Below are 13,526 nucleotides of genomic sequence, written 5' to 3'. Positions count from 1 at the left end.
TCAGTAAAAATATCAGTAAAAGTTACTATTTTAAAACAAGTGTCCTCAAATAATATTTAACTAAAGTTGCATGATAGCTGATGATTTCACATCCTAAAAATCAGAACTCACTCCAAATGAAAGGACTCGCCAATTCTTTTCATTTGCTTATCCAGAGGGAAGTTCCTAACTACATCTGGTAAACAAATTAATGTTACAATATTTAGGAAAGTTATCTGAATGAATGCTTAGATCAGCATTGTGTAAGACATCCTGCTATACTGGTTCCCCGTCCTCCATCTGGGGCCTACACACACGGTTTGTGAGATTCTTCCCCCCAGTGCTTTCGGTACCAGTTTTTCAAAACGAGGGGCGACAACACCAAGTGCGCTGTCTTCCCTCAGGGAGTAGTCTTCCCTCAGGGAGTACAACTGACATGGAACTGGTGGAGATGCCATCTCCCACGGGACAGTGCTTTTAAAGTTAGTATAAGAACATGAAACACCACCTAGAAAAAGCAGTGTCGCATGCTAACAATAATATTTACCTGTCAACAGCTCAACTTTCTGCATTAGGTTTTGTTTCTGATCTGATCCACAGCTGTCTAAGAGCTGCAAGTATCAGTCACCTAATCTAGGTGGAACTTGCTCAACACAGACCACAGAACCCACCCAGTCCATCCTTCTGTTCCTGCACTCTGGCTAAGCTGGAGCCGAGTTTGCAATTACCATGCCATTTATTCCAAACTTCTAAAACTAGCATAATGTTTACCTTGAGTCTTTTGCAGACTTGCTCATATTCCAACAAAAAAAAGATAACGTTAACAGCTAAAACCACCTTTTGCTGCACTTGGTGTTACATCTCTGAACACTTGAGAGTATTTTACAGTTGCTGCCTGATCTCTGTCAGCTGCTGACTGCTATAAAATTAATTTTCCTATTCTACTCACAGAAGAAATAACTGTATCGCCCTATTTTTTGAAAGGGAGATCTGAAAGAATTTTAACAGTACTTAATGATTTTATAGTAATAACTAAACAGCAGCATTGTCAGCAAAAGAAAGGGATCAGAATCAGTAACTTGGGAGGTCTCCTCAGTCCTCTATTCCTACATTAAAAACAGCAGCCATTTCTGTACCATGATAATTACTGGACAAATACACTGCTGACGTTTGAATTTCCCCTCCTGCTGTATCTGAACACTTTCTAATTGCCCTAACCTGAATATTTAATTCTACTGGCTCTGGATATTCCTCTAACATCTTTAGCTACCATTATCAAGTTTTTGCATTTTTCATCTATCTTCTCTTCCCTCCCTCTTCTGAATAAATTATTACAGCTACCTTCATTTTACAGTTTAAGAGAAGGGTTTGGGTCTTTTTGTTTTGGTTTGGTTTTTTTGTTGCTGTTTTGTTGGTGTGGGGTGGTTTTTTTGTTTTGGGTTGTTTTTTGTTGTTGTTTGGTGGGGTTTTTTTCTATTTTGTGAACACAGAAGAAACATCCAGAACTTGAGAAGTAAATTTTGGGAGTAGACAGCTGACCTCTCCCCTAAATTTCCAATCGCTCATATACTTACTGTTTAATTATTCTTCCCAACAGTATTTTTCATTACTATTTTCAGCACTTCTAAACTGTCCTTTTACTCATACCATACTTACTGGTGAGATCTGCTACATTAACCTGACTGCTGGGCAGCTGAAGGCAACTCTTGCTTTACAGAGAGGGACACAAACACAGCCACTCAGAAGCTGTTCCAGCCGAGGGAAACACGGCGAGGGTCAGTCCCGCGGGAACACGGCTCCTTTGTGACTAATTAGCACGCTGAGTCAGTTGACGGAGCCGCAGATACCAGGGCTCCGCTCAAATCACTAAGGCAAGCACAGAGAACAGCTACCAGAAGCCTGAACAGAGGTGAGGTCATCGAGTTAAACTAAGCTATGACACAGCCTGCAGATTTCAGTGCGCGTAGCTACTGAACATGCCAGCCTTTGTCACTTGCGGAGCTCTGACAGAGGGACAGCCTGCTGTGGGAGCTGTTAAAGGGCCCAAAAGTCTGCAAGCTTGACTTTTTCCCCCCCTAAATCTCAAGTTTCTGTAAGACCCCATATAAGGCATGATATATTCTGTTTGCATACAACAAATGAAATTAGGCTGTTGAATGCTGGCAACCACACCAGCTGTTTTTCAGTTTGGTAGTTCATTTCTTCTGTCAGAATAAGCTCCAATAGGAAATTATTTGAAGTTGGTTGCCTATTGATGAAGTTTCAGAATGCTCAACCAGAAGGGTATCCCCACCAACCATATTTCAATTTGAATTCCTAATGCCTTCATCACTTTTTCTCCAAATGTTAGACACGTCTAGGGAGAGCTATAGTGAAAAATAGCTGAATTGTTTTAGCTGTCCTTTCTATGAAAGAGTGGGAAACACATCTTCCTACCTAAAAATTCTGACATTTGAGACACCCAGGTCCACCCCAGCATCCTGCTTTGCTGATCACCCTTCTCTTTTCCCTACGCCAAGCTTCCTGGCCTCTCCTCACTCCTCTCTAGTCCTGCCCAGCCAAAATGACAGAGCACAAGAAACTTTGAGTTCTCTAAGAAACCTCACCTAAGCCCAAAGTAGCAATTACAGCTGAGCGTCAGAGATGACAGTACGACACAGGCTTTTGCTCTGCATCAGCATAGGCCAGTGCTGTCACTAGAAAGCAGCAGCTTTGCCTACTCACTTCCCCAACCACTGTTTCCCCCTCACAGCCCATACCACTCCTTGTACCAGTATTTGTCTGTTTACAAGGTGAACTGAGGACATACTGAGACATTCAAGATGATACACACATGTCAATCAAAAGCACGAGCTAAGAGGTATGTTGGAACTGAGCCAACAGGAACAGCCTGTGGAGATTTTGGCACCTTAGGAAGTATGTGCTGGGTGTTTGTGCACTAAGATTTTATAAAAAGATTTTTACCTTGGCCAGCTTTAGGCAGGTTTCCATCCCTACCAGGAACAGCTGAAGTCATACTTGCAGTATACAAGGGCACCCTTCACCAAAAATCAAGTCTCTGCTTAAGAAGATTAGAGCGCTACTACATCCCAAAGAATGGATGACCAGAAAATACATCACTAAGAACAATGCTTTTTTTCCCCCCAACTTCATTCCAAATGCAACTGAACAACCGTTTTGGCTGATATTTTTCCTTTGAGTTTTATGTTTATGAGTTTTCTCATCAGCGTTATCAAATTAGCGTTCTTCTTTACGCTGCAGTGCAAATATTTTACAGCTTTTGATTACTGAAGAAAACTTAGAAGTGTTAGTAAAAATATTCTATAGCACACGTTAATGCTACCAGATCTATCTCAAACTGACTTCCTATTTACATCTCAGCTGCTATTTATGCCTTTTTCCTTTCTAATTGCATAATAGTTACCTTTCTATTATATCCCTAACAGAGCTTATTATCCCATCAGTTTCTTTTCCATTGTTTGTCTTCTTTCTCTTGGCTCAGTAAACCTAAATAAATTTTCATTTATACAAATTCACATAATAATTCTATCATCACTAGTTGGACACATAGATGTAAGAGATAAGGCCAAAACCAGCCTGGAGAGTCAGAGTACAACCTTGAGAGATTAAATATTTATTTCCTCTACCAGGGCTGAAGATGATAAACGAGTAAATCACAGAAGTTAGTGCCTAGAATGGCACCCAATGTATTTTTAAATCCTGAGCAGCTTAACTGTTTGACCCCTGCAGCAAAGAATGCCATAGGTAGCACAAACAATTTCCTTTTGTTAAACTTTAACAGGAGTTCCTTCTGTTATGACACAAATATGGAGCTTTTCAGTTTGTATTATCGCTCACAGCTCCCTCTCTATTCCTTCTCTTGACCGCTTATACCTGCTCTTTATAAGTGCCCATTTTATGTATACCCTCTCACGCCTACCCATTTCTATGAACCAACTTTAGATAGTCCATGTCTGCTCTACTGCAAAGACTTACAAAAAAGCATTAAGCAAATAAGAATCTTTAACAAGGAAACATCATCAGTGTTGGCAAAAATTCTGTTACTAAAAAATAACTTCTTGTCTTTGACATTAAAAGAAAACGCTTTGAGGACAGAAACAGACTAAACCTAGGCACCAATATCTTCCTAGTTTTCTCAGAAACCTTGCCAGCTCAAGCAACAGTGTTAAACAGCTGCCATTAGAAAGGAGGGAGGGAAACAGCTGCCTCTGCAATTAGAGCAGCCTCTGTTCTTCCAGCTAAGATGCACAGGAGGGAAAGGAATCCCACAGAGGCTCCTACGGGGCCAGCAACAGGGCTGGTCCGACAGACCCACGTGGCCAAGGACTACTTCTAAGCAAAGAATCATTCGCAGGCTTTCAGAGAGGGCCTCACTGCTCCCCTCCTCAAGATAAAGTCTAGTCCACAGTAAGTTTAATCAAAAGCCATCTCAGACATTAATGTGCTTCTTTGGGTCTCTCCAGGAGCCAACTAAGAAAAGTATTAATGGGATTAATGAGATATACTCTTCATCACCAGTAGGGGAGGGAAAAAACAAATCTACCACCGCTTTGGTCTCAGGAACATGAGAAGAGCGCCTTCAAGCCCAAAGAGTTTCAAAAGGTGTAGTAGACCAGAAAGAAAACTAGAAGGTAAAAAACAAATGTTCATGTCATCTTCTGAAATTTTTTTAGTGCTAGGCTAAGTTTTTACAGAACTAGTATTAATTAGAACCAATCAGAAACCAAGGAAGGCTAGCATTTCTCTCCTCTTATTTAATGGCACTGCATTTCTAGGTGTCATACAGTGAAGTGTCCACAGACAGCAAGCAGATGGTACTCTAAATCACAGCCTACCACTCAAGCATGGATCACTTCAGGTAAAATTCATTCCCACTACTAATAAATTCCAGTGCTAGCCAGCCAGGACATAAAGAGCTTCAAAAGACTGCACAGATTTTTATTTATTTTTTTACCAAAGCTTCAGGGAATCTGTCACCAAGAAAAAGTCGCAGCTTAAATCAGCTATGACAATTAGCTATGACCATTAACTATAGAGAGAACCAAAGAAAATTTAAGAATTTTCTGAGATGTTGCAGGAAGTTCATCTTTTTGTTAAATTTGAAAATATAAAAGCAATTCAAAACATCTATTCTGGAGAAAAAATACAATATTGGAGTCTCCTCTAAAAGCCTTTTCTAAAAAAAGTCTGAAATATTCAGCACTTGATTGTTTAAGAAAATCCTACAACACATATCCAACACAGCTTTTCCTGAGGTCAATAAGCAGTAAAATGAAAAGGTGATGTCAGACAAAACACCTGACTTGCATTTAGATGCAACAAGGTATCTTTGAGACAAGACTTCTCTCACATAAACAGAAAAGCTTGCTTTACACTATCTGAGCAATACAGTTTCTTGAATTATTTGATTTAATTTCAAAGTTTTCTCTAACATCTGAGATGGGCCACACTTCAAGCAAAGACACAGAGCAGATGATCTTCTTGAAGGTCCCTTCCAACCTAAGTTATTCCACGTTTTATGTTTAGGTGTTCTGTAAGCATTTGTAATCTGGAATCCTACAGTAAATCGTGTCATTAGTTTCAACATTTAAATGAAATTAATAAAAATGAAAAATAAGAATAAAAATCAGTCAGTCCCTAAAACCTGAAGATCCAATATTTTTCTACATGCTATCTATCCATGATAGCTCATGCTAAAACAGTTTTTGGTTTTCATGGTGGTGAGGAAAGCATTTCTCCATGCACCATTAAAACCACTTATTGAAGAGTCACATCTTGATTAAACTGTACACTGAAGTCTTTTCCATCCAAAAATTTCAATCATTAAGCAGGTGAAAAACCAAAAATTAAGAACTTGGGTGTCACTTATCTAAATGCAGTCTTACTCAAAACAAATATTTCCAAGTTCTTGTACCAAATGCTTTTAATCCAAATTCACTCAAAAAATTAATGCACATTGCAAGTACTTACAACTGCTTTAAAATAAATCAGGCAACATACTTGCATGCTTAATTATGACAATAAATTTGAAAGAGCATTTAAATTATTCTGAAGAGTCTAATTTAAAGGTTCTTCCATCACTTCTAGAAGTCACGTGGGAAAGAATTTAAGCACTTCAAATTGGTTTCACATCTTAGTATACAGCACTACAACTATCTTACAAAATTATTTTTGCCAACTGGTTTCTTTTTACAGTAAGAAGAATTTGAAACTGCTATTACACATATGCATTTACATATCGGTTTTTCATGTGCGAAATATATATATGTCTGAATACAGATACACAGGTACATATATAAATATTACATGTGTATCTGTGTCTGGTCTTTTTTAAGTGTCAAGTATCTTTCCTTTAATTTGCAGATAACTAAAATAGATTTTGCAACATCTTGTAAGGTGGTATGTGAAAGTGAATGACAATATAATTATATCATAGACTAGTGGACAGTTCAATATATGCAGAAAAATATGTTATGATATAAAACTACATTAAAACTGAAACAGATTCCATATACCTTTATTATACTTTTTCTTTCCCATTCCTTTGACAATAACAAGAGGGCAAAATAACATTGACCCCCTTTAGAAAACGAAACTACGAGTAGAGACTTTTCCCAGAAACTCCATCATCCAGTCACATTTGCCCATAATTCTAATATTCTTTTATTTCCAATATATAGTATTTTAATAATTAATGCCATCACCTGGGAAAAGAGATTGTGACAGGGTAATTATGTACTCTTATGTAATCTCTTTTAATCACAGAACAAGCAGTAGTTTTAAATACTGAAAGATGTAACACTCAAACACTCCTTAATCTGCTTTATCTTTTCCAGAATATAGCCACATAGTTTTATGAACTAACACATACCCTGACACTTACTGCTTGCAAAGTATTTTCAAGCATCTTCACTGGAAATACTAAAAATGAGATTCCAAATTTGTGCGTCCAAGTTCCCAGAACACTGATGCCAGCTGCAGAGAGCGTGCAATGTGGTTAATCGTAAAAGGGTAACACCTTAGAAGAAAGTTACTGCAACATTAGATTGTTGCCTAGGAAACTGAATTAAGTCTCTTATCAGGCATTGTACTTCGATACAAAGATCACTAACATGCTCTTCAGAATATTGGAAAGCATCTGTCCTACAACTATTGTATTGATTTTGCCCAAATCCAATTTACAGCATATCTGCAGGCTGTAAAGATGGAAATAATAATAAAGCATTCACATTTTTTACTTCTTAGCAAAAAGCCTATAATGCTGGGGGTCAATATTCAGTCACATGAGTTCTTTTTCTCTGCACTTAAAGGAATTTATCCCCGTCATAACTGAACAGGAAATTAAACGGCAGGGGGGCAAAATATGTTTTGCCATGTTATAGTTGGGTAATACACTATTACACTTCCATCATTTACTGAGTTCTGAATCATGAATAAAAACATCTCAGGGTTGCCAGAGAAGGGCAACGAAGCTGGTGAAGGGTCTGGAGAACAAGTCCTATGAGGAGCAGCTGAAAGAACTGGGACTGTTCAGTCTGGAGAAGAGGCGGCTGAAGGGAGACTTTATTGCTTTCTACAACTACCTGAAAAAAGGTTGGAGCAAGTCAGTCTCTTTTCCCTGGTAAGAAGTGATAGGACAAGAGGAAATGGCCTCAAGTTACACCAGAGAAGGTTTAGATTGGATATTAGGAAAAATTTCTTCACTGAAAGGATTGTCAAGCATTGGAACAGGCTGCCCAGGGAAGTGGTTGCCTCACCATCCCTGGAGGTATTTAAAAAAACTGTAAATGTGGCGCTTAGGGACATGGTTTAGTGGTGCACTTGGCAGTGTTAGGTTTACGGTTGGACTCGATGGTCTTAAGGGTCTTTTCCAACCTGAATGATTCTATGATTCTACTTTCTTCTGGCACCTGTGAAGAACTCACTATAGTTAAGAGTCAGTACACATAGAGTCAGCTATGGCATAGAAGAGACAATACAGCTTTTGTAAAAAGAAGAGATACCTCACAAACTTTTAAGAGCTCTCTGCAGAACAGCTGTGCAGAAGGTAACTCAGCTAACAAAGTGCACTTGGATTTTCACATAGTTCTCAAGAAGGGGTCTTACAGGAAGGAACATACCATAATGATAAAAGGCGTGGAGGAAGAGACATCACCCTGGACACTGGACCCTAAATCCACCATCACTGCACAGGAAACAGGTTGTTACAGTAGACAGCCTCATGAATATATTAGGTCAATTTTCAGGAAGCAGCGATGTAACAAAGAAATAGATTATCAATAATTATGAAAGTAATAGATGACATAATAAAACCAAACAGAATTATGCCACTATAAACATATGCTGCATCTATGCTGTTACGGCTTCCTCAACTCAAAAGCACTACAACAGAAGGGCACTGAAAGGGGAAACAAAAACAGTAAAAACTGTGGAATCATGTGTATACAAGAAAGAATTAGACTGGGACTCTCATCCAGGGCGGGGGGCATGAAGGACAGCAGAGAAGAGGCACAGAAGAGATACATAAAATGAAGACTGGTAGTCAAGAAGGTAAGAAATGATGGCTCACCTCTCTAACGCAAGGTCTAGCAAGCATCAAGTTATCAGGCAGCCAGTTCAAAACAAGAGTTTCGCATAATTAAGCATTACTACAGAACACTGTAGAAGCCAAAGGTCTACGTGGGTTCAAAAACCAACCAGATAAAGCTGTAGGAAAACAGGGTGACAGGGGAGACACTGAAGATACCATCTGCCTCAGCTGGCCCTAAAATGCAAGACTGCTGACAGCTGGGAGGGTCATACTGAAGGAGTTATCACTGCATGTTTGTCCTGGCCTTACTTTCTTCTCAGGCAAACGGATCACTGTCAGACACTAGTCTTTGGTCTGACTTACTGGAGTCATTATCAGTTTACATTAGAAGCCAAATCTCCGGAGTCAACAGAACATGATTTGGGAAACTGCTGGTTCTTTAAGTTTTTTGAAGGAAGCAGTTTTCTTGCTCACCAGTGTGTTTTTAATTACTCTCGTAAACCCTGGACTATCCACACTCCCAATTCACAATAAAGTTTTTGTATTACTGCTTCACTGATAAAAACTGAAAATTATCCAAATCTTATTATGAGACTTGGAGAGACAGCTACTAACTGAAGGGAATTCACGCTATAAACCACTCTTAAAAAGTAATCTGAAATAAAGATTGTTTTCTGCCTTTACTGAGACTAACATTTCAGTGTCTGTTAAGCTTATACAAAAGCTGATCATGCACAACAGTGACTTGCGTATTTAGCATAATGCACTCTACAGGTCTTGATTCTAGAGACTCTCAGAAGACCAATTTCAATTGAAGGCACTACTACTCAGCTTTTCTAAAAAGTACTTCTGCAATACACAGCTTTAGATGTCTATTGATGTTACACATGTTCGATGGTCACGCAGTGCCAGTACCCTTTTTTTTTTTTAAAGTATAAATGCTACTGAGTACTGAAATTTAAATCTTTAATTTGCTCATAATCTCAAACTACTCAAATACTGGGACAAAAAAATAGTGTTTTCAAACTATTCTCAAATAGTTCACAGTTAAAAAGAACAAAAACAGAAGAAATGAAAAAAACCTCTCCAACCTTTAAGGAAGTTGCTCTAATTTTAAGTTCTACACACCACTAAAATATAAATCAAAACTGAGCAACACTCTGAAGCTTAGGACTGTTTGTAGCTACAAATCGAGAAATCAATATTCCACACAGCACAACACGCCTCCAGTTCCCTTACACTGCTCCAAAGAAAAACCCTCTGCAACAAAATAGATTTAAGTTCTGTAGCGCACTATTGCAGTAGTTCTACAGCATCCTGAAATATGCTTTCAATGATTTTAGTTAGTAACTTGTCATAAACTATACTTTGTATTCCTAAACTTCCAAATTTTACTGATTTCTTAACTCTTAAATACAAAAGTAGACACGTAAAGAAGAGGAAGCTTAATATTCTGACAGACAATTTGAGATAGCTGGGCATGTGGGAACAAGATGCAAGATAATTCACACAAATTTTGGAAAAGGACATTAAGATAGAAACTTCTGTTAAAAATAGCCAGTGATGTAACACCAATGTTAATGCCCTAGTATCACTATCTGTTTTCAAGGACAGCAGCAAAATGAGTTGAGCAACGTAGTTAGCTCGTACTTCCCAGAATAACTGTTTCATGCTCAGATGCACGTAGATCCATTAATTTGAAATTCATTTGAGTAAACATTTCACACAAGAATACAGTTAGTACTTTTTTTTCATCCCATAAGTTTAGACTACTAAAAGCTACAGTCCAGTTATCTAACAGGAGGTAGACCACATAGTCCTCTGAGACCACAGGCTTCAGCAGACATAAGGCTCTAATTAACGTGATCTGCACATAAAACCTTCAACCTTTAACACAAGTTAAAGGTAACACTTATGTTCCAATGTAATTTTTAGATGACTGTCTTGGGGAGTGATAAGCAAGTACATAGCAGGGAGTGGTAAGCAAGTACATAGCATAAAACTAATCACTGAAAAGATATTCCTGGAACCTTTAAAAAATCCCAACCACCACCTAGAAATCAGTGATTGCATGACAAATGAATATTTAGAAGTTAATATAAAATTATTTAAATTCCAACAACAGCAATAAGATGCCTACCAATATATTATAATTAGCCCAGAAAGCTTTCAACATGTTCTACTTCAGCTGCTAGGGGAGGAGAGGGGGGGAAAGCAAAAAGCATCTTTTACTTTTTGGTTTTAAGAAAAAGAAAGTTATATTTCACTTACCAGTTCCTATATAAGATTTAAAGCGTCCTGATAGTCTGTCGACAAAGGCACCTAAAACATCTAATCCCAGTAATGCTACCTGTTGAAACAAAAGCATTAGATATACAAAACAGATCACTAAAGAATTCTTTAGAATATATTTTAAGGAAATCAGATACATATATGCAAGCATGCTGAAAGTCTGTATCTTAACCTAAAGATAAATTAAAGTTCCAATTAGAGAGCTGACAATGGCTTGAAAGCTTTCATTAAGACAAAATTATCAGAATATGTTTGGAATGGATCAAGTATATTTACATATACCAGAGAAGTTCAGATTTTTCACTACTTGTTGTAAAATAGAAAGAAAATAAATATTAGAAATCCAATGTTTTAGTATTTTCAACTACAAATTATTAAAATTCAAATTAATAATTATGAGGACTAAGGATTTGGAAGAAGGTCTTTTTTTTTTTCCCCTCTCTGGATCATATATTAGGACCACAGTTCTGTCTCTTATTTTCTTTAAAAGATTGCTCTAGAGGTCTAACTCAGTATTAACTGAAAATCAAAATTCCTTTGAAACAGGTACCAGTAAGGCTTTAGGCCTTACTTCCTCTACCAGGTTTCTAAGCTGCTGAAAGAAACAAAACAGAATGCCTTAATAACAACAACAAAAACACACACAAAAAAAAGGGGGGGTGAGGGTGGGTGGGTGGTGCAGTTACCATAATCAGAAAAAGCAAACAACTTAAAATGCAAAACTAACTAAGCCCCCAAAGACAAGTACTAATACAGACTGGAAAAAAAACATGACTTAAACAGTTTCCCAGATGCTAAGAGCTTACTTCAATCTGGCTACTTAGCTCATCCACTAAGGTCATTACATCATTTTCCAAACTCCCAAAAGAAAATAATTGAGAGAAGCTAATACTGTCTTCCCTACCAGTTCAGACCACACCATTTGTCCACCTGCTTGTTAAGCAACTTCTAGGGAAGTTTTATTTCTCTTCATTTGCTCTCGTTAAAAAAAAAAAAAAAAATCAGAAAATAAAAGGAAGTTCAAAATACTACTGGGATTGTGAGGAAGTTCCCATCTATGAACAGAAACTAGATAAGAGGACAAGATCCACTAATATAGAAACAAAAACATGATCAGAAATGATCAGTTAAACTAAATTATTTTAACAACTCCGGACACTATTTTTCACCCTCAACTATCCTGCATACTGTTCCAGGACTTCATTCTTCATTTCCTATAATAGTTCGTTATGAACACCTGCATTTTCACACCTTGTAGTTAACTCAATTTGCTGCCCATGAAGGTGCAAATGCCAAAGGAAAGACCTCCTGAAGCTTGGACATTCATAACAGCTTCTCCTCCTCTTTATTTTCTAGTAAGACACGTACCGCGAATTCTTCCCCACGAAGATATGAGCAGAATTACTCCCCTCTATTAGCTATTTATTGTTATAAAATTTGGTACCACATTTTCTTGGACAACTCTGTTTCCTTAAGATCCTTATCTGTCACAATTGTCCACACTACACAACAGGCCAAAAAAAATTTGACTGGAAGTGAATGTGAACACACATGGCCCACGCACACACGAGCCTTGTTTCCACAGGAAACTAGACAAATAAGGTCCCCATAACATCTAGGATCTGAAGCAACTGCATAATTAAGCAGATTTTAATAAACTCAGTATTGGTATAATAGATCTCCTTTTAAACAGGAGGTACAAAACTTAGGTCCAAGTTGGGACAACTTACTTGGAAATTTACAGAATTTTATTACATCCTAAAACAGAGAATAGCAAACATAAGTGGATGGCATCACTGGCTTAAATTAATATATTGCTAACAAATGACTGCATCTACAGCTTAGTATGAGAAAACAGAATACTGTAATTGATAACTTACTTAGACAAAAAAAATGTAAGTCAGCTTTTATGGTAATGTCAAGGCTTCCCAAAAGCTCTTTCCTTTAATGTTCTTTTCCAGATTGTCAAACTATATGAGACCTGAGACAAAATCTCAATCTAAAAAGTGATGCCTGAAAGAAATAAGAAATTCATTCTGGATATACATTGTTTTCCTATGCTTCTGTTTCCTGACTACAAGCCCCACCTTAGACTTGTCTTCCTGTGACAACTTTTAAGATACCTTTCCCGTGCAAGTATTTTGGGGTCTATTAATGCACAAACTGCAGCCCTTCCTTTTGTAAAGGTATTTACAGAGAGTCTCTCTCTCCTCCGCCCATTTGATTATCTTTCTAAAATCTCTCTTGAAGACTTCTACCATTCTGAATAACAGCAGTTCAGAGATTTAAAAAAGTAAAGCACGCATGGCTGTTTTTTACTACAGATCTACTATTTACTAATCCCAAAGAAGAGTTCTCAGTAAGATGGAGAGTATTTCTTGATTAATTCATCCAGTGCTTAGCCTTTAGGGTTTGGAGAGGTTTTTATGGGATTTTTTTTCCCTTTTTTTTTTGGTTGGTTGGTTTTGATGGGGGGGCAGGGATTTTTTGTTTTTGAAGTCTCACCTGGGTAAAAACAGTGGCCATACAGAATATTTGAACCTCCATATACCTAGGGGTCAGAGGCTTGATAACTACTAGAGAAATGGCTATTCATCCTACCATGACTCTTATTGCCAACAAAGAATCTGATCACTTGCATTTCATTTGTGTAAGAGTATTTTATTTTGATCAAGAGCACCCACTGAGATAATGCCTGCATATT

General features: G+C 37.6%; 1 protein-coding gene across 24 annotated transcripts in view; it reads right to left on the bottom strand.

Moving 5' to 3' along the window:
• CLASP2 (cytoplasmic linker associated protein 2) overlaps positions 1 to 13,526 on the bottom strand; it is a 153,004-nt gene that overhangs the window by 128,420 nt on the left and 11,058 nt on the right. For 21 of the 24 annotated variants that reach the window (XR_012672581.1, XM_075143120.1, XM_075143125.1 and 18 more), the window contains one exon: positions 10,802 to 10,880. The exons of 1 other annotated variant lie outside the window; for it this stretch is intronic. Coding sequence is in view for 17 of the 23 variants with exons in the window: in XM_075143120.1 (XP_074999221.1) it covers positions 10,802 to 10,880 (79 nt within the window). In the remaining 6 variants the exon portion in view is untranslated. Of the gene's footprint in view, positions 1 to 1,635; positions 1,846 to 8,120; positions 8,186 to 10,801; positions 10,881 to 13,526 lie in introns of all 24 variants that reach the window. 2 more of the 24 variants (XM_075143142.1, XM_075143141.1) reach the window with 2 other exon arrangements.

Source organism: Calonectris borealis, chromosome 2 (assembly GCF_964195595.1).
Source record: "Calonectris borealis chromosome 2, bCalBor7.hap1.2, whole genome shotgun sequence".
Classification (NCBI taxonomy): Eukaryota; Metazoa; Chordata; class Aves; order Procellariiformes; family Procellariidae; genus Calonectris; species Calonectris borealis.
This window is presented reverse-complemented; position numbering and strand designations above follow the sequence as displayed.